The sequence below is a fragment of the Hippocampus zosterae genome, chromosome 1 (assembly GCF_025434085.1).
Source record: "Hippocampus zosterae strain Florida chromosome 1, ASM2543408v3, whole genome shotgun sequence".
NCBI classification, from domain to species: Eukaryota; Metazoa; Chordata; class Actinopteri; order Syngnathiformes; family Syngnathidae; genus Hippocampus; species Hippocampus zosterae.
The window spans coordinates 36,968,747-36,994,472 of record NC_067451.1 but is presented as its reverse complement, the minus strand read 5'-3'; the positions used below and the strand labels follow the sequence as shown (position 1 = coordinate 36,994,472).

The window sequence follows — 25,726 nt, the reverse complement described above, 5'->3', positions numbered from 1 at the left end:
TATGCCTGCTCATTTTCCCATCAAGCCAACATGGTTTGTCTGTGCTGTACGGTGACGGAGTTTGTGGGCGTTTCTAATACAAATGCAAATGGCACATGTTTTTGTGAATATAATTTGGATTCGTGTGGTGCTGCACTACATCAAATTGGGAGCTGTTAAAATGTTGGTTACCTCATATGAAAGAGTCAGAATACAAAGTATTAGACAGTTCTTATGCGGTGGTTGAGTTCCCTGACACACTGCATTATCTTCTGTCATTTCTATATTTTTTATTGTTCATTATTTTACAAGTTATTTATCCCCTGACATAGCATTTCAACAGATGTATATTTTGTCACTATCTCATGGGGAAAAAAGGAGCATCCATTTTTGTCATTTTTAAATGTTTTCTTACATTAATGGAGTGTCCGCGTTTCGAACATAAAAACAATATAACCATTTTTAAAATGACAAAAACGATGTGTTTTTCACAAGACAGTGAGAATTTGCATTAAATGGTGTTCTGAAATTATTTCTGTCTGTCTTTCTAGGTTGGAGAATGCCTTTTATGAACATGCTCAGACTTACTATTACAATGAAATTCGTCGTGTTAAATCCCATAAGGAGTTTCTAAACAAGACAACACATCAGGTATGGAAAAAAAGTCACGAATGGGAAGCAGATAGTGGATAACACACCCCCTGTTCAGATGTCGGGTTTTTGTTTCGAAGAAAGACCAAAATGGATTGTTTCCAACATTTTCCACCATTGCTGTGGCCTAAAACCTGTACAATTCAATAGAAACAAATGAAATACATTTGTGGAGGGAGGTAAAATAAAATGTGTTAATGCGCACATCCGCATAACTGGGGATGTAACTGTGATATTCAGAGTGCTTTAATGCTGTCGCAGCATGATACAGCATCAGGAGCAGGAAGTGGAGAATAAAATACAGCAATTTTTCTCCCAAGACCGGGACGTCTCTACAAAATCGATGAAAGGACAAAAAGAAATCTTGCCTCAGAGCCTGCAATGAGACCGACAGCAAGATGCAGGTGCAGATACACCACATGTGTCAAACTTTGGTCCTTGAGGGCCACTATTCTGCATGTTGTAGATGGATTCCTCATCCTGATTCAAATGATCAGGGTTGTTATCAGTCTCCTGCAGAGCTAGTTGATGAGCTGCTCATTTGAATGAGGTGTGGTGGATGAGGGAAACATGTAAAACATGCAGGTAGTGACCCTCGAGGACCGGAGTTTGACACATGGGTTTACAGTAATCCCTCATTTATCGCGGTTAATGGGGACCAAAACCACCCTCGATAAACGCTCTCTCCCCCCACCACCCCACACACACAGGCCAGTGATCCAGCTTGTGCAACAGATGTGTTTATGATTAGTCAATTAAGACAATTAAGGATGAAAGAGACCTGCTTTTGTTCTTATAAGCCTCTCTCTTTCTCTCAGCAACACACATACACTCACCTGGCGGCCCATGCGTGCACGCACACACGGGTGCCCCACGTGGACCTTCCGCGCTTGAGCAGAGTGCGCACACACTTGCACGCATAGTAAACAACACTGTAGGGGTGTAGTAAACAACACTTAAGGGGTGTTCACACGGCAAGATTTGGTCCAGTGTGGGGCTGCCCCAGAAGAGCGTTCACACGTGCAAATTAGCTCCAGCGTAGCCCCGGAAAACGGCTTACACCGCAGCAAATTTGATCCACCTCAGGGAGGTGGTTTAAAAATTTGCTCCAGAGCAAATGCTCGTTTGCGAAGCAGCACCGATGTAAATTTGCATATGTGAATGCAACTGGGTTAAATTTGCTCCAGAGCAAATGCTCGTGAAGAGTTGATTACGTGCGGCGAGAATGCGTTGCTTTTGTGCTCTGTCGGACTTCCGTCATTTGTTTAATAAAGACACAAGACTTGGCTGGTAACATCTTTTCATTTTGTTGGAGACTGGACTGTCTTGGAGTTGTTTGTGTAGTTTGGTCCTTTGTTGTGTGTTCACAACCCCCCGCACCCCATATATAATTTATTTTAGTGATTTCCTCTCTTGGTTTTCTGTTTGGCGCATTACATGTTTGCTTTTCTGAGTGTCATTGAAGTCATCGTTGATTTACGTTTTCGGGGGCGGTCACTCTCGAGCAGAAGGCACGGAGACCGAGAAGGAGAAGGACGTGCCTGTCCAGTTGTCGCTTGAGTTGTGTATGTGTTTTAAAAAGAACCAACACAACAGCTCATTTGTTTTCTGTCGTTTTTCTCCGCTGCAGAAACTGCCGTGTGAACGAAAGTGGGGCTGCACTGACGATGTGCTAGTGCTGACACGCTCAGCGGCTTTGTATGTGTGAACGCTCCACAAAATGTGCTGCGGTGTAAAGTATATTGCAACAAAATACATCGGTGCAGCGCCGAAGCAAATGTGTGCCGTGTTAACACCCCTTTAGACACTGATTTTTGAGGACTCAAAATAAATAAATACAAATTTATGAATGAAAAACTCCACGATGCACCGAAGCCGCGATAAACGAACCGCGAAATAGCGAGGGATCACTGTACACCATATCGGCAAAAGTGTATACTCAACTTGTATATGAACTTACAGTGCTGTGACTTAATATTTGCCCCCTTTCTGATTTCTGTTCTTTTCAAATTGATCACATTAAGGTTTCAGTACACTCCCCAAGGAAAAAAGAAGTTGCAGTTTCTAAATGGCAATTACATTTATTAAGGCACAAAAAAAAAAAAAAACCTCAAAAAAAAATTCTCCACAGCGACATCACCTTTTATCATAATTATCGCTTGATTTCAGTTATACAGAAGGATGCTAACTAAGCTAAAAGCTATGATGGCCAGTCCCTCCCACCCCCTCCAGCCCGCCCTGACAGCACTTGGTAGCTCCTTCAGCCAGAGACTGTTACACCCGCGCAGCAAGAAGGAGAGATACCGACGCTCGTTCCTACCGACTGCTGTCAGGCTGATGAATAAAAAATAACAATCATAATAATAATAGTAATTAAATGATGTGAAGGAAAATTGTAAATAGTACTGCGATTTATCCATTTTGTGTTCATATTCCATTTAATTGAAAGATGTTTGTTGATTTTTTTTTCTTTCTTCTTTCTTCTTTCTACCCAAATTCTTGCTGCTGGAGGCTGTAAATTTCCCCAGTGTGGGACGAATAAAGGATCTTATCTTATCTTATTGCTGCCAAGGGTTTGACAGCCCATTATTAGGTTCACGGGACAATTACTTTTTCACAAAAGGACAAATGTATTTTTGGATTGTATTTGTGCTTTAATAAATCAAATTGGAAAGTGCATTTTATATTTCTTCGGGTTGTCTCTTTGTGATATCAGAATTGGTTTGATAAACTGAAATCTTTGTGTGTGATCAATTTCGCAATAAACACAGAAATCAGGAAGGAGGCAAACACTTTTTGACAGCACTCTATGTGACAACACATTCTTCGTCAGTTGAGTTTAATATGATGTCTGGCCACCCTTTGCAATCACAACAGTGGCTGTTTTTTCTGGGTTTCCACAAGGCTTCGAAGGTGATCATGGGAATTCTTTTACCATTCTTGTTCCAAAATGAATGTCTACCAGTGCAAAAAGCAAGGTACAGTACATGCTGTAAAGACCTGAAAGAGAGTTTGATGTGGATTAATTTGATACAGAGACTCCCGACCTCAAGCCAACACATTTGAGATGAATAAGAGTGAAGGCTGAGAGCCAGGCCTTGTTATCCAACATTGATGTGTAATCTCACATATACTGTTCTGGAGGAATGGTTGAAAATTCCTGAACTCCTGAACATTGTGGAAAGCCTTTTCAGAAGAAGTGAAGCTGTTGTCAAAGGGTGGACAGATGTCATACGAAAATCCTTGGATGAAACATCGGATGTCATTCAAGTTCATATAGCATGTATATACTATGTACCGGTATATATATTTTTTTGTCACTGGAAATGGGGCTTTTGTCGACATGGAGAGAATCATGAAGAGTTATACCAGTCAGTGTTCACACAGAATCTTCAAGTTGTTGCTATAAAGCAAAGAAAAATATCAGTAAAAGTGTACTCGGAAAGCCAAACTTAACTTGGGCTTAATCAGAGGCACTTTAAATGGTGTATGCTCACTCCCATTCAACTTGAGTGTTAATGTGATTTGATCATTTGGAACACAGCCACATTCCCATTTATAAAAGCTTGAGTACATGTATGCAAATTTCCTCACTTGTTTGTTTTTACTTCACCTTTCTCCATTAATATTTTCCAATTTAATCATATAGGTTATAGTCACAATAATGGTGGAAAAAGGTTTACAATTTTATTGGTGTCATTTTGTTTTTTGTCACAAAAAATGTACCATTACAGTGATGAGGTTACTTGTTATTGCCACTGTAGTTTTACTTTATAACATTTACATCCTTGCAATAAATCATATCTTGTCCTTTTTCTGATATATTTAACTACCTGTTTCTAGTTGCTGTTTGTCCGACACCAGTTCAAAATCGCGTTCTTCAGTGAGCTTAAGCAAGACACTCAGAATGCATTAAAGTAAGTTATTAACGAGTAACCGAGCGATGAGATGTGAGTACCTTAAAATTTTGTCTTTGCTGACAGGCACTATAGAACTGCCTACAGTCTTGTTCATGAGCTGAGAGCTCATGAGTCAAATATGTTGGAGATCAAAACTTTGGCAGGATTCATCAGCTACAAGGTCTGTATCTTTATGGTCGGGATTATTTCGCAAAAAGACCCCATTCAGACACGTTGAGGACTGTGTTATCCAAAATAGTTGTAGCCAATGATCCCTCTAAGCTTCCTGTGTGAGCATTTTTGCATTTTTGCATTATCTCATGCTGGCACACACATTTCTTCACTCATTCTTTCATTTCCACTCCAGTTTAACTTATAAACAGGACACCACACCAATCCCACTTGCTTTACAGTTTTAGTAGTGTAACTAAGAATGCATACTCAGTTGTTCTGTGTCATTTTAAGCATATATTCACACACATACACTTAGACTCGTAACAGACAAGCCGGTGCAGAGGGCACATGGACTGCTCACTTGAGGAAATTCAAACATAAGTACAATTTACGACCCTCTTAAATGAGGTTCTTTCATTTCAGGGGCCAGGTGATTAGATGTTTTTGTATTTTATTAAATGACATGTTTTCTCTTTTTTGTAAGGGTACACTGTGGGACCATATTCATACAGATTGTAATGACACTTAATTATTTTAGCTTAAAATGACCTATGTGCTAAAATGAAAGCAACAGACTAGGGCTGATTTTATTTGTGTCACGAATCTTAATGGGATGTTCCATTATGAAGTACAGAGGCTTTGGATTGTTTTGTCACATACCCACATTATGTAATTTATGGTCTTAGGTTTTGGGCAGGTGTGATACTGGTTTGGATGTCGTGTGCATGTCTAACGTTTCTCACCGTGGCCCAACAAATGCTCAGGGAGTTCATGTGAATACCCTTATGGAAAATTAGGTCTTAATCACAAAGGACTCACTATGACACAGGTGTTAATATAGCCTTCAAATCTTTTAGTAAGTCCCAAACAAGTTAATGTCAGGCTTTTTACTTAGTCCCTAAATGACATACAGTGAGCATCCTGCTGGGTCAGTGTGACTCAATATGAGTCAGTGCATCCATGACAACTTTTCAAACATTCTGCATGAATGACAAGGGACACAGAGGCCGCACTGCAAATACCAAAATACGACAGTGTGTCGTATGTGGGTTTGGTGATTTTGTAAGTAATGGATAAAGTAGTTTGCAGGATATGTCATACCCCAACTCAACTTTATTTAAACAGTATATTAAAATCAACCACAGCTGCATACAAAGTGCTCTGCATAATGTAAAAATCTGACATGTACAAACAAAGACAGTTAAAGTAATAGACTAATTAAAATAAAAAAAAATAGACACAATAATTCACGAAATTAATACAGAGTCTCATGCTGAGTCATCACGTGTGAATATATCAAGTAGGGATGATGAGTTAAGGAGTAGGAAGGGCTAACATCAGAGACAAGCATACCGTATTTGCCTGCCTATTGGGTTTTAATGTGCTGTTGTAAACCAAACGTGTTGTATTATTCTTTTTCTTTAGGTGTGCCGTCTGTGTTTCCTGCACAATACTCCACTTGATGCAATTTCCCAGTTCAGGAAACACATTGATCTTTGCAAGAAGAAGATTGGTACTGCTGAACTGGCTTTTGAGCATGCTGCATGGATGGCCAAACAGTGAGTTGTACAAATACACGCAAACAAACATAAATTCGCCATCAGACTTTTAACACACACACACACTAATCTATATATACCAGCTCACCCTCCCATGCTCCCTTCATAGTCATTTTCAATGATACCGGTACATTAAAGAGCGAACATAAAAATACCGCTCCAATGCAACCCCAGTCAGTGAAACCTAACGAGGACACCCCCAAAAGATGACCACAAGGAAGCTATGTTGGAACAACAACTACAAAAGACAATGGAAAAATAAATGGTTTAATCGATGGACAGATTTTAATGTGCACCACGGCTAAGATTTGACCATTGAGTTTAAGAACCTCTTGAAAGAAGTTCATAAGATGAATATCTCTCTCAGAGCTGTCACAACAACTCAGGTCAGATGAGGTCACAAGCAGATATCAACAGGTTTGGTTGGTCCCAAAAGCTGAACCAGTCAGAAGCTATAGTAGCTGAATTAATTAGAGGACGGCTAAATGAGTTTGTCACATGACCTGCGGGATGGCTGAGTGGACCAAAAATAAAATAAATAAAATAATTAACCCACAGAAATGATGAAATGAAAACAAGACTCTTGGAAATAAATTATTTCCACATCATTTAAGTTGCAAATGTAGGTTGGTCTCTTGTTTCTGATAGTGTTTGCTTGAAGGCCCTGACGGAACGCCGCTGACACACACCGAATGGAGTTAAACTATAACAACCATGTTCAGTTAATTGCAAATGTGCAAACCTATCCTACTCACTGTTGTGTAGTACCTTTCACCTCAACGCACTGCACACACGACCCGAACCTTTCCAAAAATGTTATATATTCTAATCTGTGCTTTCTCCTCCCCATTGGGAATCACTTGGTAGAATAATACCTATAATTACCTTTATTTTAATCACATTGAGTTCATGAAAATGTTATTTAATAAAACACAACTCACACAAACTCTGTCACCTGACCTCTGAAACACGCGGGGGAAAAAATATATATATACTGTATACAGTACATCTATAATTTAAGCAGTTCAGAAGCTCCACCCATGTTTGGACTTGCCAGATGGTGCGTTGTGGGTTGCGTACAGCGTCTCGCGATTGGTGAGCATGAGTACCGGTATATTTAAATGTTGCTTTACACCACAATAAAACCAAGTGTGCATCATTGATCACACTAGTGAAACTGTAAAGGAAGTGGGAATGGTGTTGTGCTCGGTGTGTAGATTAAACTGGGTTAGAAATGAAACGATGAGTGTAGAAAGATAATGTGTGTGCGTGATGCACGTTAGCATCAGCCATGTATTTCTCAGTCCTTCTTGACGGGGTTGCTTCGTGACATAGATGAGTGTGGAATTATTTGTTGGGTTTGCGTAAAAATCAAGATTACCGAACTAGAGCCATCCATTTCCAAGATCTGTCCTGTGGTGATCAGTTGACAGCTCCGCCCCTTTCTACACTTGAGTGTCCAAAACATGCGGCCACAAATCCGTTGATCCGACCACAGATTCGACCAAAGTCAGTCATCGAACTCTGGCCAAGGGTGTCCTGGTGCGAAGTCCACACATGGACACCTTTGTGTTTGAACATGGTGATCGTTATGGGCAATTCGTGATGAGCACAGAAGTCCACCAACAAAACACCGCTCGAGTTCTGAACGGGGGTGCCGTTACAGTACATCACGCCCTTCTAGGTCTCATTGCCCATGAGCGTTGGACTCCCCAGCAGTAGTGCTCCGCAGCAGCACACCCTTCAAAGACTCCAAAATGTGAGGGTAATCTGAGCTGCTGTTGCATAGGCACAAACAATATTCAGGAACCGCCCCCTCCCACCCAAAGGCGGAGGGAGGCAACCCTCTCGTCCACAAGTGTGAACCCCATTGTACAGGCACTGAGCCGGGAGGCAATGAGTATGCCCACACCTGCTCTACACCTCTCACCATGGAAAACTCCAGAATGGAAGAGAGTCTCGAGACAACTGGGACTAGAGTCCAGGCACTGTTTGGAGTAAAGTGATGCTGTGATCTTGCCATTTATGAACCTCGCGCTCTTAACATTGTCAGAATGTTTGTGAAGCTCTGGACAGAATCGGACTACACAAACATAGACTCCGATGAAAGTTTTGCACTTGGGAATGAAGTCGAGAGCAAAGCGAATTATCTGACACTGGGTTGTTGTTTTGGCAGTCTCTAAGTCAGGGGTGCCCAAAGTCGGTCCTCAAGGCCCACTGTCCTGTCTGTTTTCCAGCTCTCCCAGGAGCAACACACCTGATTTAAATAATCAGGATTCTTCTAATGCTGCCTCAGAGCTGGCTGATGAGCTGATTATCTGAATCAGGTGTGTAGCAGCCGGGGGAGATGGAAAACAGGCAGGACAGTGGCCCTCCAGCCCCGGACCTGGACATCCCTGCTCTAAATAGTGAGCTGATCATGATGCGAGACAGGTGCACCGCTGGAGGGAACACCCACTGCTCCAGCTAGAACTCAGAAAAAAACAAACAGAACATAACCATAATGATCAAATGAGACTTTAGTGTTGCACCTCTCTACTAATTCAGCTAAACTTAAAACAGTCAGTGCAAAAACGGGTAATTGAACTCTGCAACTCCTGAATGGAGAAAAAGATTTTGTTGTAATGATACTGTATTATATTATTATTTTCTGTTTTGTGTACGTTTTGTGTAATGCTGTGTGTATGTTACGTTGTGCGTTTGAAAATGTATTTATTTGCATTTGATTGGTGTACGCATTATTATTTATATTAACTATATTATTTTACCTTGGTTTATTCTCCTATCTGCATCCACACCGGCACTGCAAAATACATACATTTTTCAATTGCCTTCCATGGACAAATAAAGATTGCATAAAAAATGCAAATGAAGAATGTAATAATGGTAGTAATGGCATAAAGAGGTGGATTCAATCATTCCGACTGAAGGCGCATTTACCAAATGCATTGGCTGCCCCTGGTGTCCTCCTGACCTGTCCATGAGTTTGCATCATTAATCTGAGATAGACAAAATCATAAAGTGTAAACAGGCTTTCGTGACTTATTTCGTGAAATGTTTTGTGTGTCCTCAGGTTCCAGTCATTTGGTGAGCTGTTTGATGATGCAATCAAATTGGGTTTGGCCGCTATACAGACACAAAACCCTGGTTTCTACTACCAGCAGGCTGCCTATTACATCCAGGAAAGAAAACGACTTGCACTTCAACTCAGTCAGGTGAATTTTAAACTGTATGAATGAGCTATAAAGATGAAATGGCTTCCTTGAATTTTTATTCCCTCTATTTTCTTTCTGCTTGCTGAAAATGAAACAAGGAATTGTCAAAAGAGTCTCATGTTAAGGCCGTAATTTCACTGAGCGGCAAAGGTTTACAAGTGTGTGCGGACTGAGCGATTGTTTTTTTCTTCAGTGTTCATTCAAGGTCACTAACGGGTGCACAGACACTCGGCAACAATTTGAAATGTCTCCAACATTTTTCTTTTTGCAAAGAACTTTTAAACATGTTCAAAATTTGATAGGAATGTCTGGCGAACGTCTACAAATTAATGTAACATTGGACAAACTGTGATGCCTATTTTATAATTATTTTTCAGTCAGTGCATTTGTAGGAGTGTATGAATCCATTCAATTATGACAACAGAAATTCCCAGATGGAGAAAACTGAAAAAAAAAAAAGAATTTAAAAAGGGGGGAAAACATAACATATAAAAATAAAAAAAAATATGCCAGAATGTTCGGCTCAGCACTCAATAAGGCAGGGGTGCCCGTTACTAAGATTGACCTAAGATAGGTCACAAGTAGATCCGAGGAGTGTAGAGGAGAAAAAAAAAAAATATTTGTGCGCCTTTGTACATGTTTGTCATATATTTTTGTGTTAATGTACGCTGCACCCTAATCATCCTATCAATCTAATTTTCACCCCCCCCCCCCAAAAAAAAAATTAAAAAATAAAATAAAGGAGGTAAGTCTTGAACCTGCGGTGGCACGTGATTACGTCACCGGAAGTTGTTAGCGCTCAGCATTCTGCAATTGCAGCTTGTGATCAGAGCTGTTGCGCTATATGCAAAAGTGCATGCATGCCTCCATGTCAGGCTGTTTCTCATCATGGTGTGTGTGTGTGTGTGTGTGTGTGTCTGTGTGTGTGTGTGTGTGTGTGTCTGTCTGTCTGTCTGTCTGTCTGTCTGGGGCTGCACGCGCACATGCGCATGGTAATGTGCGATCCCTGGAGGTTGGTTGATCGAAAAGTACATATTCGGTCCAAAATGTTTGGGCACCCCTGCTATAAGGAGAGGTTTTTTGTTACGATTCAAACCCTTCCCAATGCGTTGGTGCATGTAACCGCTCTGTCAAATAGCCCATTTTGACAGTGGAAAGCATCTTGCCCAGTGTCCCTTGCTGTCATGTCCTTTCATCCTCTTTTGGGAGGCGAGTGGCTCAAGCTAATAGTCTGGTAATGTGTGATGCAAGCCTTGGTATTACTGCTCACATAATGTCCCTTGGTGCCTTTTTTAGCACGATATTTAATTCTGTGTTTTTAAACCTTTTTGGAGCCAAGGCACATTACTTTTATTGAAAAAAATCCCGCGGCACACCACTAGCTGAAAATTGAAAACAGCTTTTTTAAAAAAACTATTCAGTGTTATTTTGTAACTCCTCTCCAACAAAATCATGTTTGCAGCAAGAAATCTTTCACAACAGGGGGTTTTTCACTGTAGCAAATTTGATCTCCGATGTAAACACACACAGACACACAAACGTACATGCACACAAAAACGTATGGGTACTCTTTATTTTTATTCCAGTAGTGCATAAGTATGACACTTAATGGACACTTCATATCGTCAGTGTAGAAAGAAAAAAAGGGAAAGAAATTGCGAAATTTACGATCAGCTTTCACTTTAACTTACCGTATTTTCACGACCATTGTGCACACTGTATTTTTGGGCGCAGTCTCATTAACGGGTGCTATTTCTGTGACACATGGACAAAACACACTGTATGATTGGGCGCAGTTTTACAGTGGTAAAACATACGCCAGCTTAAACATACGGCACACATGTGCACACGCTAAAAACAAGTTAGCTTGAAGCATACTTGAAGCATAGCCTGCCAAGACATACGGATACACGCTAAAAACACGTTTTTAAAAAGGCAACGGAAGCAAAAATGTACTCACATTTTTCGATCAATCATCACCCAGAAATCCATCAAAGTCCTCATCTTCTGTATCAGGATTGAACAATTGTGCAAGTACCGGTAATCCATCAAAAAGGCCGGGTTCCCTCTCGTTGTCAGAGTCACTCTCATTGCAATGTGGCTCCACATGAATGATGCCGGCTTTCCCAAAAGCTCGAACAGTTCAAGCAGACATGTTCGTCCAAGCAGGCACACTCCATTTGCAAATTGTGGTGTAACTCGCCCGGCGCTGCCTCTCACTCTTCGTAAAGTTGTGTTTGCCATCGATCATCCATTGTTCCCATGCCGCTCGCAACTTTACTTTGAACACCCGTTTGATGCCGATGTCCAGCGGTTGGAGTTCTTTAGTCAAGCCTCCGAGAATGATGGCAAGCTCAGAGTTCATTTGCTTGACTTGGTTTTTCACCGCTGCTGTGAGATGTGAACGCATGCCAAAAGCATAACCGATGGCTTGAAGTTTGAACTGAGCTTCGTAGGCGTGTCTATTTGTAGAATTTATTTTCGGGGGTTCTTAGAAACCAAAACCGAAGTTGTTTTGCAATAGTGCACATACCCACACTTTATCAAGGTGTTGGTACCTGCTAGGTGTATATATATATATATATATATATATATATATATATATATATATATATATATATATATATATATATATATATTCGTCTGGCCTCATTCTCTTTCGTGTACCGCTTTAGGCGACTGGACAAGGCTTGGAGCCTTTGTTTGGCAGTTTCGAGTGCTTCAGGTATGGTCATCTGGATGTACTTCTCGGGTATCGGCCTTTTCATCACACCTCTCTGGGCCTCCGTCAATTGACTTACATCTTTCCGGGCCGCCTTGATCTTCGCCTCCAACCGTCTTTTCCATGGTGGGTAACCTGCGAAAGTGTACGCTCAGTGGCAGGGTCCTAACAACAGAGCTGACCCACCAAGACTGGAAACTGAAAAGGTACTGGAAAGGCATATGGGAGAAGGAGGTTGCACATAACAGCAGTGCACAATGGCTGGTGACCCTGAGAGAGGAGCACAGCGACCTCCCTGAACAGAACCCAGTTACCATAACAGTGGCAGACATACAGGAACGAGTCTCAGATATGAAGAACTGGACAGCACCAGGCCCGGACATGGTCCACACCTACTGGCTAAAGAAACTCACAGCACTCCATGAGCGCCTAGCAGTACAAATGAACCAGCTGCTGAAGGATGGGACTCACCCAGAATGGCTAACCGAAGGGCGAACGATCCTGATCATGAAGGATCCCTCGAAGGGTGCAGCCCCATCCAACTATCGGCCAATAACCTGTCTCTCCACAACATGGAAGCTCATGTCAGGAATCATTGCGGCTAAGATAAGTGGACACATGGATCAATACATGAGCGAAGCACAGAAGGGCATTGGTAGAGATACCAGAGGAGCCAAACATCAGCTCCTGGTTGACAGAACAGTCGCACAAGACTGCAGGTCCCGACGTACCAACCTGTGCACAGCCTGGATTGATTACAAGAAAGCCTATGACTCGATGCCACATACATGGATCACTGAATGCTTGGAGTTGTATAAGGTGAACAGGACCCTAAGAGCCTTCGTTGCGAACTCGATGAGAATGTGGAAAACCACACTTGAAGCCAATGGCAAGCCACTTACCCAAGTGTCCATCAAATGTGGCATATACCAAGGTGATGCACTCTCCCCACTGCTGTTCTGCATAGGACTGAACCCCCTAAGCCAAGTAATCACCAAGACAGGCTATGGATACCGCCTCAGAAATGGAGCTACAATCAGTCACCTCCTCTACATGGATGACATAAAGCTGTATGCTAAGAGCGAAAGGGAAATAGATTCACTGATCCACACAACCAGGATCTACAGCAGCGACATCGGGATGTCATTCGGGCTTGAGAAATGTAGTCGGATGGTGACTAAGAGAGGAAAGGTAGTCCGCACTGATGGGGTCTCACTCCCTGAAGGAACAATAGCAGACATTGAGGACAGCTACAAGTACCTTGGTATACCACAAGCCAATGGCAACCTCGAACTGGCAACAAGGAAAGCGGCTACGGCCAAATACCTCCAGCGAGTGAGGCAAGTCCTAAGAAGCCAGCTCAATGGCAAGAATAAGACCCGGGCAATAAACAGCTATGCCCTGCCAGTGATCAGATACCCTGCAGGAATAATAAGGTGGCCAAAGGAAGAGATTCAGACCACGGACGTTAAGACCCGAAAGCTCCTAACCATGCATGGAGGGTTTCATCCCAAATCCAGCACCCTGAGACTGTACGCAAGCCGAAAGGAAGGAGGCCGGGGACTAGTGAGTGTGAGAGCCACTGTCCAGGATGAAACATCCAAGCTCCATGAATACATCAAGGATAAGGCTCCAACGGATGACGTACTCAGAGAATGTCTCAGACAATGGGGAACAGAAGATGAGGCGCTGGAAGAGGGACCATCATGGGAGGACAAGCCCCTACACGGGATGTACCACCGGACCATAACTGAAGTGGCTGATCTCAAGAAGTCCTATCAGTGGCTAGAGAGGGCTGGCCTGAAGGACAGCACAGAGGCACTCATCCTGGCTGCTCAGGAACAGGCCTTGAGCACCAGAGCCATCGAGGCCCAGATATACCACACCAGACAAGACCCAAGGTGCAGGTTGTGCAAAGAGGCACCTGAGACGATCCAACACATAACTGCAGGGTGTAAGATGCTGGCAGGGAAAGCCTACATGGAACGCCATAACCAGGTGGCTGGCATAGTCTACCGAAACATCTGTGCGGAGTATGGACTGGAAACCCCAAGGTCAAAATGGGAAACACCTCCGAAGGTGGTGGAGAATGACAGAGCGAAGATCCTGTGGGACTTCCAGATCCAGACTGACAAGATGGTAATGGCGAACCAACCAGATATCGTGATCATAGATAAAGGGCAGAGGAAAGCCGTTGTAGTGGATGTAGCGGTCCCAAGTGATGGAAACATCAGGAAGAAGGAACATGAGAAACTCGAGAAATACCAAGGGCTCAGAGAGGAGCTGGAGAGAGCCTGGAAGGTAAAGGTGACAGTCGTGCCTGTGGTGGTCGGAGCACTCGGGGCAGTGACCCCCAAACTAGATGAGTGGTTGCAACAGATCCCGGGAACAACATCGGACATCTCAGTCCAGAAATGTGCAGTGCTGGGAACAGCAAGGATACTGCGCAGAACCCTCAAGCTTCCTGGCCTCTGGTAGAGGACCCGAGCTGAATGAGGGACGGACACCACCCGAGGGGTGAGATGAGGATTTTTTTTTTTATATATATATATATATATAAAATATACATGCCCACTCTTCACTGATTGGCCGACTTCCTTACCGCATGCCTGTCCACACTCACTTCCGCCTTTTCTCTATATAAACAGCGTGTCGGCTCTCAGTCAGATTTTGGAACTCAGCGCATACACAAAATGCTCCACATTATAAGGCGTCGTGTCCATTTTGGAGAAAATTTAAGACTTTTAATGGCGCCTTATAGTCGTGAAAATACGGTACATTAATTTCTTGGATAATGTCTTTTGTTTTGCTTCCTCTCTTTCATTTTGATCACTTTTACCCTCTCTTCCAGCGTCAGAGCTCTTCTTGTCTTAGCTGCTTTACATCCAAAGGTCCGTTTTGTAGCCGTTTTAGCAATGCAACCTTCTTGCTGCGTCTGAAACTAACAATAACAACTAAGAAAACTAAACTAACAATAAGTTAAATAACGATAAGGACTATCTTGTTTTCTTTGAAACTTGGCTTCTAGCCGACGTGTGCACATTTTGAGCATTACATCTTTGATCCACTGGTGAGAGGACACACTGATTCTCTCCTCTTTCTACAACTGATTCAAAGAACATAGTGTATGAGGGAAAAGTGGTTAGGATTGCATGACTGTCCGTGTTTTATGTTATGTGTTGTTTATTATTTTATTTTATGTTAACTGTTTTGTTAAGCGCTTTGTTACAGCTGCAGCTGTTTTGAAAGTGCTATATAAAGCAGGATGTATTGTATTGTTTGTAAACACCTAGGTCAAGATTTTTTAATACTCTGATTAATTGGTTTAGGTTGGAGCAATACATCCTTCATCTGACCCATTGGACGTACTGAGTGGAGGACTGGACTATTATGGCCAGAGACCATGGAGACAAGGACACCAGAGTAGGCCAATCATACAGTCACCTCCAAAAGTATTGTAAAGGCGAGGTCCATTCCTGTGTTTTGGTGCCATACTGAAGGCATTTGGGTTTCAGATCAAAAGATGAATATGACACATTTCAGAATTCCTGCTTTTATTTTGATTTAGATGTGTTGAACAACTTACAACAGAGCACCTTTTGTTTGAACCCACCTACTTTACAAGCCAGCCAAACAAAGGGATCAACTTAACTCAACTGTATTTTTAGAGCACTTTCAAACAGTCATCGTTGCACACAAAGTGCTGTACATGGAGCAACTAACATATACAACAGTAAAGCAGCAAATTAGTAACAAAGATGGTAGAGAGCACCAAACAGTATAACTAAGATCATAATTCGGGTCATGCTGAGTCCAATGCCAAAGAATACAAGAGAGTTTTGAGGCGGGTTTTAAAGATGGGCAGCAAAGGGGCTTGCCAAATGTTCTGTTGGAAGTCATTCCAGAGAGAGGGACCAGCAACGGAAAAGGCTCGATGCTGTGACTGATCGGCGTTTCTCGTTGCACAGATGTTGCCTTCTAGAGTGTTTGTGTAAACATGAGATAGTGCTTGTTTTTGGCTTTGGCTTTCCATCCATCCATCCATCATCTACCGCTTATCCGGGGCCGGGTCGCGGGGGCAACAGCTTTAGCAGGGAAGCCCAGACTTCCCTCTCTCTAGCTACTTCTTCCAGCTCTCCCCGGGGGATCCCGAGTTGTTCCCAGGCAAGCTGGGTCACATAGTCTCTCCAGCGTGTCCTGAGTCTTCCTCGGGGTCTCCTCCCGGTGGGACATGACCGGAACACCTCACCGGGGAGGCGCTCAGGAGGCATCCGAATCAGATGCCCAAGCCACCTCATCTGGCTCCTCTCGATGTGGAGGAGAAGCGGCTCGACTCTGAGCCCCTCCCGCATGACTGAGCTTCTCACCTTATCTCTAAGGGAGAGCCCGGACACCCGGCGGAGAAAACTCATTTCGGCCGCTTGTAACCGGGATCTCGTTCTTTCGGTCACGACCCATAGCTCGTGACCATAGATGAGGGTTGGAACGTAGATCGACCGGTAAATTGAGAGCTTCGCCCTTTGGCTCAGCTCCTTCTTCACCACGACAGACCGATACAGCTTCCGCATCACAGCAGACGCTGCACCGATCCGCCTGTCGATCTCCCGCTCCCTCCTGCCCCCACTCGTGAAGAAGACCCCAAGATACTTGAACTCCTCCACTTGGGGCAAGATCTCCTCCCCGACCCGGAGGGGGCACTCCACCCTTTTCCGACTGAGGACCATGGTTTCAGATTTGGAGGTGCTGATCTTCATCCCAACCACTTCACACTCGGCTGCGAAACGCTCCAGTTAGAGTTGGAGAGCCCTGTTTGAAGGAGCCAACAGTACCACATCATCTGCAAAAAGCAGGGATGTAATACTGAGGCCCCCAAAACGGACCCCCTCAACGCTTCGGCTGCGCCTAGAAATTCTGTCCATAAAGGTTATGAACAGAATCGGCGACAAAGGGCAGCCTTGGCGGAGTCCTACCCCCACTGGAAACGATTCCGACCTACTGCCGGCAATGCGAACCAAACTCTGACATCGGTGGTATAGTGACCGAACAGCCCGTATCAGGGGGTTCGTTACCCCATACCCTCGATGCACCCCCCACAGAACTCCCCGAGGGACACGGTCAAACGCCTTCTCCAAGTCCACAAAACACATGTAGACTGGTTGGGCGAATTCCCACATACCCTCGAGGACCCTGCTAAGGGTGTAGAGCTGGTCCACTGTTCCACGGCCGGGACGAAAACCACACTGCTCCTCCTCAATCTGAGGCTCGACTTCTTGACGGACCTTCCTGTCCAGCACCCCTGAATAGACCTTACCAGGGAGGCTGAGGAGTGTGATCCCTCTGTAGTTGGAACACACCCTCTGGTCCCCCTTTTTAAAAAGAGGGACTACCACCCCGGTCTGCCAATCCAGAGGCACTCTCCCTGTTGACCACGCGATGTTGCAGAGGCGTGTAAAGCAGGACAGCCCCACAACATCCAGAGCCTTGAGGAACTCCGGGCGGATCTCATCCACCCCTGGGGCCTTGCCACCGAGGAGCTTTTTAACCACATCGGTGACTTCAGCCACAGAGATAGGAGAGCCCACCTCAGAGTCCCCACGCTCTGCTTCCTCCAAGGAAGACGTGTTGGTGGAGTTGAGGAGGTCTTCGAAGTACTCTGCCCACCGGTTCACAACGTCCCGAGTCGAAGTCAGCAGCGCCCCATCCCCACTGTACACAGTGTTAATAGTGCACTGCTTCCCCCTCCTGAGACGTCGGATGGTGGACCAGAATTTCCTCGAAGCCGCCCGGAAGTCGGCTTCCATGTCCTCACCAAACTCTTCCCACGCTCGGGTTTTTGCCTCGGCGACCACCGAAGCTGCGTTCTGCTTGGCCAGTCGATACCCGTCAGCTGCCTCTGGGGTCCCACAGGCCATAAAGGCTCGATAGGACTCCTTCTTCAGCTTGACGGCATCCCTTACTGCTGGTGTCCACCAGCGAGTACGGGGGTTGCGCCACGACAGGCACCAACCACCGTACGGCCACAACTCAGATTGGCCGCCTCAACAATAGAGGCACGGAACATGGTCCACTCGGGCTCAATGTCCCCCGCCTCCCCCGGAACATGGGAAAAGCTCTGTCGGAGGTGGGAGTTGAAACTCCTTCTGACAGGGGATTCCGCCAGACGCTCCCAACAAACCCTCACGATACGTTTGGGTCTGCCAGGGCGGACCGGCATCTTCCCCCACCATCGGAGCCTACTCACCACCAGGTGGTGATCAGTTGACAGCTCCGCCCCTCTCTTCACCCTAGTGTCCAGAACATGCGGCCGCAAATCCGATGATACAACTATAAAGTCGATCATCGAACTGCGGCCAAGGGTGTCCTGGTGCCAAGTGCACATATGGACACCCTCATGTTTGAATAAGGTGTTCGTTATGGACAATCCGTGACGAGCACAGACGTCCAATAACAAAACACCACTCGGGTTCTGATTGGGGGGGCCGTTCCTCCCAATCACGCCCCTCCAGGTCTCACTGTCATTGCACACGTGAGCCTTGAAGTCCCCCAGCAGAACAAGGGAGTCCCCAGCAGGAGTACTCTCCAGCACACCCTCCAAGGACTCCAAAAAGGGTGGGTATGCTGAGCTGCTGTTTGGTGCATATGCACAAACAACAGTCAGGACCCGTCCACCCACCCGAAGGCGGAGGGAGGCAACCCTCTCGTCTACCGGTGTGAACCCCAATTTACAGGCACTGAGCCGGGGGGCAATGAGTATGCCCACACCTGCTCTGCGCCTCTCACCGTGAGCAACTCCAGAGTGGAAGAGAGTCCAACCCCTCTCGAGAGAATTGTTACCAGAACCCAGGCTGTGCGTGGAGGCAAGTCCAACTATATCCAGTCGGAAATTCTCTGCCTCACACACCAGCTGGGGCTCCTTCCCTGCCAGAGAGGTGACATTCCATGTCCCAAGAGCTAGCTTCTGCAGCCGAGGATCGGACCGCCAGGGTCCCCGCCTTTGGCTGCCGCCCAGCTCACATTGCACCCGACCCCTTTGGCTCCTCTCATGGGTGCTGAGCCCATGGGAAGGGGGACCCACGTTGCCTCTTCGGGCTGTGCCCGGCCGGGCCCCATGGGTGTAGGCCCGGCCACCAGGCGCTTGCCAACGAGCCCCACCTCCAGGCCTGGCTCCAGAGGGGGGCCCCGGTGACCCGCGTCCGGGCAAGGGAAACCTTGGTCCATATATTTTGCTCATCATAAGGGGTCTTTGAGCCGTGCTTTGTCTGGCCCCTCACCTAGAACCTGTTTGCCATGGGTGACCCTGCCAGGGGCATAAAGCCCCAGACAACTTAGCTCCTAGGATCATTGGGACACACAAACCCCTCCACCACGATAAGGTGACGACTCACGGAGGGGGGCTTTGGCTTTCACCTCTGAAAATAACATTTACTCTTCAGTAATCTTGAAGGAAGACAAGAGAGCTGTCTCTGGGAGAAAAGTAAACCATTTTTAAATTGAGGAGAGAGGGAAAATCTATCATAGGTATTGCACAAACATTACAGCCAATACATCAATTTGGAATATGCTGGGAAAAAAAGAAACTACTGGTTTACTCAGAAACAGACATCATATATGGCCAAATATATCAAGAGCAGTTGATGACAGAAACATTGTGAGAGGTGTTTCAAAACACCCAAGGACAACAGTCAGTGACATCACTACCAACTTCCACAGGGCAGGGCAGGGATGAAGGTAACACAATCCACTGTTTGAAGAATGCTTTGAAAGAAGAAATATGCAGCTCATACCACAAGAAGCAAACCACTCATCAGCAAAAAGAATTGGAAGAACAGATCGGATTTTGCAAAGAAGTGATGAACCAGAAATGTTTTGCATCAAAGTTTTGTGGACTGATGATGTCATCAGAAGATTAGCCTTTCTGAAAGTGACAGATGGGACAAAGTCTGGAGAAAGAAAGGAACTGCTTATGATCCAAAACACAGAAGCTCATGTGTGAATCATGGTAGATGTCATATCATCACTTGGGCTTTCATGACTGCTTCTGGAACAGACTCACTATTCTTTATTCATGATAGTAGCAGCAGAAGGTTACTGAAGTCTATAAAAACATTTTGTCTCCAATTTACATAAAAGTAAATTCAAACTGGTGGCCCGGTAGTCCAGTGGTTAGCACGTCGGCTTCACAGTGCAGAGGTACCGGGTTCGATTCCGGCTCCGGCCTCCCTGTGTGGAGTTTGCATGTTCTCCCTGGGCCTGCGTGGGTTTTCTCCGGGTGCTACGGTTTCCTCCCACATTCCAAAAACATGCATAGCTGGCTGATTGAACACTCTAAATTGTCCCTAGGTGCGAGTGTGAGTGCGAATGGTTGTTCGTTTCTGTGTGCCCTGCGATTGGCTGGCAATCGATTCAGGGTGTCTCCCGCCTACTGCCCGAAGACAGCTGGGATAGGCTCCAGCACCCCCGCGACCCTAGTGAGGATCAAGCGGCTCGGAAGATGAATGAATTCAAACTAATCAGGTGAGGCTTCATCATGCAGCAAGACAATAGCTCAAAACACACTGCCGATCCAACAAGGGGCTTGATCAGGGAAATATGTAAAAGGTTTTGGATTGGCCATGTCAGTGACTGACAGTTAACCAAATAAAGCATGCAGTTCACCTCCTGATGAGGACTGAAGGGAGAAACACCAGAATCCAACAAGATCTGAAGGAGGCTGGAATAAAGGCTGCAAAAAGATTTCAAGTGAAGATTGCAACAATCTGGTGAAGTCAGTGGGTCACAGGCTTGATGCAGTTATTACAAGTAAGGGGTATACTATCAAATATGACATTTTCTTCTCGAGCTGATTCAGTCATGTCTCTTCCAATACTTCTGCTCACTTGAAATTGGCTTCAAACAAAATGTGCTGTGTTCTGAGTTGTTCAACACATCTAGACATGATCAGCATGAAATAAAAGCTGGACTTCTCAACTTTTGTCCCATGTTTGTGTTTTGATCTGAAAGCCAAATATCTTCAGGATACAGTTGTCCCTCGGTTATCGCTCGTGTTACGTTCCAAAAATGATCTACAATAGATGAAATCCATGAAGTTAAGATTGCTTTTTTGGTGTTGTTTTATGCTTCTATTAAGCCTTTATGACCTTCCAAAAACTTGTTACACTTCATAAATGTAACTTTTAAAATGCAAAATGAAGAATGAATAGGCTACCCACATGAATTTGAAACACGGCTTATTATTTTCCTTCTACTGCCTACACCGGGCAACATTCTTTTAATTTCTGAGTGTTTTTTTCAGGGCTACTAGTGGTAGCGATTATTAGAAGTCAGGAAAGCTGATTACCGAGACTTGGAGCCAATATTCACTTTCATTAAAGGGGAAAACATTGGTGTCAGAATTTCCAAAAATACAAACTCCAACTCCTGACTTAAAAAAAAAAAATCTCTTTGTGTGTTTATAGAAAAACATTTCATCATGGCAACATTAAAAAACAACAAGAACTCCATATTTTTTTGTGCAGTAAATAGTTTTATAAAATTTCAAAATAAATTTTGTCAAAATTGCACTTGTCTTAGTTTTATTTTAAGCAAAAAACAGAAGGTGCAGAGAGTTCCCAGCGTCTCTTACAAAGTTAACTGAAGTTAACGCAGTTTAAATTGATCTATTATCTGAAGTCAGATTTTCAAAAGAGGCCAATCCCGATATTCATAAAAATGCTCAATATTGACGCTGATAATCGGCCCGACCGATAATTGGTCTTCCTGGGGTGCACCAAAAATGGATTGCAGGTGTGCACTATTGGCGCTCCAATTTAGTACAGTCCAAATGAAAACGGTTCAAGCACAAACTAAGTTGCTAATTGGTTTAGAACAGGCTGCCATTCTAACTTAATGAGAGGGGAAAGCACTGTGCCTCAAACACACACAAGAAAAATAGCAAAAAAACTGAAAGTTAATCTGTAATAGATTAATTTCCGGTCACAAATGAAAATTAAAGTTGGAGTGAAGACACAATAACCAGCTGCAAAGTACCAACGGAACACTGTACGAGCAAAACAAAGGAATTAACCTTGCCGTTCCAATTCTTTTGGAGGGGACTGCAAAACATTTACATAACATTAAATTACATCACTTTAAGGAATGCTTCTATACACTTGCATTGTTAGGTATTGATCCTCCTGACCAAGACAAAGAAAAAAGGGGAATTCTGGCATTACAGATTCACGAAAGGGATGTCCCTCATTCAGTACGTATGCAAACATTTCAATATTTTATAAAGTTGTTGCTAATCGTCTGTATTGGTGCAGGAACTGATCATTACTCTTCTCAGCAATGCCGTTGCCCAGTTTAAGAAGTACAAATGCCCACGAATGAAAAGTCATCTCAGTAAGTAACATTTGCAATGGTTCTGCTGTACAATGATGAAAGCTCACAAATGCAACTTGTATAGTGATCTAGAGCAAGCATTCACAGACACATTTTGGATGATACAGGACTGCTGCAAAACTTTAATTGATTGAAAAGTTCAGAAGCTACATCCTAACCTTGCTGACTTTGCGAAAGTTGTGACATACACATTGGAGTGATTGTCATATACTACAGTGTGTGTCGGGTTGTGCTGAGGCCTTAGAGCCCATATGTGAGGTGGGGATGAAAAAAGATGTACAAATGATGCAATAGAAGCACCATGTCGGAGAGATTTTAATGCGAAATGGATTGAGTTAATGGGTTAACTCCCAGAAATAAGTAGTCACCGCAAAATGAATTTGAATGAGAATCGGTTCGGATTGTAATTTCCAACTTTGGACAATAGAGTTGGTCAAACCAAATCTAAGTAGTGACTTGGAATACAGCTCATACAAACGCAATGCATATGATTTAATTTGTTATGCCATTAAGGCATATAACAACCTGCTGATATTAAAGAAACATATGATTTGTTATGCTATGAATTATGCACACATATGATTGTGATGTTGATTGCACCATATGCATATGATTTGTTTTATTGTAATGTTGTTTGCATTAGAATCGCTGTCACGTTGCCTAACTATGCATTGATGCTTTACTATTATTTAGAAAATGCTTTACACAATTACTCAGTAACTGCTTTATATACTGTATGTTATATATTTAATGTTTTATTCCCATGTTCATGTTATTCTCATGACATGTTATCATTGTAAAGTGTTCGGCTTATTGCTACATGTGAGAAGCAGATGTAGTGATATATATGTTTTCAAATGATGTTTGTTGTAAAGAAAAATGACAGTGGAAGCTTTTAGATATGCAACCACTCTCTACGGGTATAACAAGTGGCAGCTGTAACAGGAAATGTAACGGGAACCATTCACTTGTTAGGACGGCACAGCAGGCTAAAAGCAGGTAAAAATGTTAGAATTTAAGCTGTGATTAAAGAGAAGCTCTGGGGATGCTGTGAATCGACAACCCCAGCATCCTCCCATGTATACTACTCATGTCTGCATCAGTATGATCAGGGAGGGATATGTGACTGAACAAGATTTTATGGCTTGGCTTACAGGTTGCTTGAACCAAGTAATGACTTGCTTGAAATTTGGTGGCGACGCAACTTTTTTCCACCGTGACTTGGGATTTGCTTGAGACTTGACGGTTACGATGACTTTCACATTTGTGACCGATTCAAATCTTGTCCCTGTTGAAACGCTCGAGCGGAACCTTTAGAGCACTGTGCAAAAAAGAATACCTGCACACCTTTATGCACTATTGTGAAAATGGTTGAATTTAACAAATGCATTCAGGTTATGGGACTGAAATTGTTGTTCAGAAAGTATCCAAACATAATGCCACTAAAGGTGGTTCCAGAAGGAATGTTACAAATGTATTTTCCATTACAAACCACAGCCATAGAAAAATCATGCATTAATAAAAAAAAATACTTTCACTGGCACCCCTTTTTCTCATACTTCATCTCTTTTTGTTTTCCTCAGTGGTGCAAATGGGGGAAGAATACTACCATGCTCAAGATTATGCCAAAGCCCTCAAGTATGTCAACCAGTTAGATGATTAGACAGTATGCGGCGAGAATCAGATTTGAATTTGATACTTTACTGTCATTTCTTGTGAAAGATGACCCTAACCAGTGAGCTCAATTTGCTTTTTTATTTTTAGACTGTTGGACTATGTGATGTGTGACTATCGTGCCGAGCGTTGGTGTGGAATCCAGACTGCCATATTAACCACAGCTCTTCATTGTGCCTATCTGATGGCCAGTGTTAAAGATTACATCATATTCTGTATGGAGCTACTGGGCAGAGGTAAGCACTGTTTTTACATTCAGCACCGAGCCCGTAGTTTCTATACTTAAATGGTTGACTTGTATGCTAATTAGCCCTCTCCTGTTGTGTCCAAACGGCTACTATTTGATACACACTTATGCAATAACAAATCAGCTCAAAAAATATTGAACAATTCTAGTTTGGTAATTTAAAATGGGATAAAGAAAAAAAAAAAGAAAAAACTCATTTGGTCCGTCTTAAATGAGGTCACCGTGGATCTAAACAAAGTGGACCCTTTGAACATACAATACAATACCCAGACAATTTAAATGTGCAAGTATAAGCAATGATGTAATGTACATACAATATATACACGCATGCGCACACGCACAAGCACGCGCGCGCGCACACACACACACACACACACACACACACACACACACACACACACACACACACAGTCACACACGGTACATGCTTTGCACACACATCAGGCCTATCAACATCATCGATATTTTATTCGATTATTGTGCGACTGTTAAGAAATGGCTCGACTACAATTTTTTTGCGAGCAGCCCTAATCGTGTCACCAAGTTTGCCCTAATTTTGGAGGTTTAATGTAACAGCCCAACACCTAACAGAAAAAAAAAACAAACAACTTAAGGGCCGTTCACACGGCACACATTTGCTCCGGTGCTGCACCGAGATATTATGTTGCGGGATATTTTGCACCGCAGCAAATTGTGTGGAGCGTTCACACGTACAAAGCCGCTGAGCGGGGCAGCCCCGGTACAGTGTCGGGGCTGCCCCACTTGCGTTCACACGGCAGTTTCTGCAGCGGAGCAAAACGACAGAAAACAAACGAGCTGTCGTGTTGGTTCTTTTTAAAACGTACTGTATATACAAAACTCAAGCGACTACTGTTGGACCGGCACGTTTTGCATCAAAAGTTTTGTGGACTGATGATGTCATCAGAAGATTAGCCTTTCTGAAAGTGACAGATGGGACAAAGTCTGGAGAAAGAAAGGAACTGCTTATGATCCAAAACACAGAAGCTCATGTGTGAATCATGGTAGATGTCATATCATCACTTGGGCTTTCATGACTGCTTCTGGAACAGACTCACTATTCTTTATTCATGATAGTAGCAGCAGAAGGTTACTGAAGTCTATAAAAACATTTTGTCTCCAATTTACATAAAAGTAAATTCAAACTGGTGGCCCGGTAGTCCAGTGGTTAGCACGTCGGCTTCACAGTGCAGAGGTACCGGGTTCGA

The 25,726-nt window shown here is 43.8% G+C and overlaps 1 protein-coding gene across 2 annotated transcripts in view; it reads left to right on the top strand.

Moving 5' to 3' along the window:
• trappc11 (trafficking protein particle complex subunit 11) overlaps positions 1-25,726 on the top strand; it is a 112,385-nt gene that overhangs the window by 21,356 nt on the left and 65,303 nt on the right. For both annotated transcript variants that reach the window (XM_052058933.1, XM_052058942.1), the window contains exons 6-15: positions 531-630; positions 4,474-4,547; positions 4,614-4,710; positions 6,129-6,262; positions 9,336-9,477; positions 15,529-15,622; positions 22,360-22,439; positions 22,501-22,579; positions 24,163-24,217; positions 24,344-24,489. In XM_052058933.1, the coding sequence (XP_051914893.1) occupies positions 531-630; positions 4,474-4,547; positions 4,614-4,710; positions 6,129-6,262; positions 9,336-9,477; positions 15,529-15,622; positions 22,360-22,439; positions 22,501-22,579; positions 24,163-24,217; positions 24,344-24,489 (1,001 nt within the window). The remainder of the gene's footprint in view (positions 1-530; positions 631-4,473; positions 4,548-4,613; positions 4,711-6,128; positions 6,263-9,335; positions 9,478-15,528; positions 15,623-22,359; positions 22,440-22,500; positions 22,580-24,162; positions 24,218-24,343; positions 24,490-25,726) is intronic.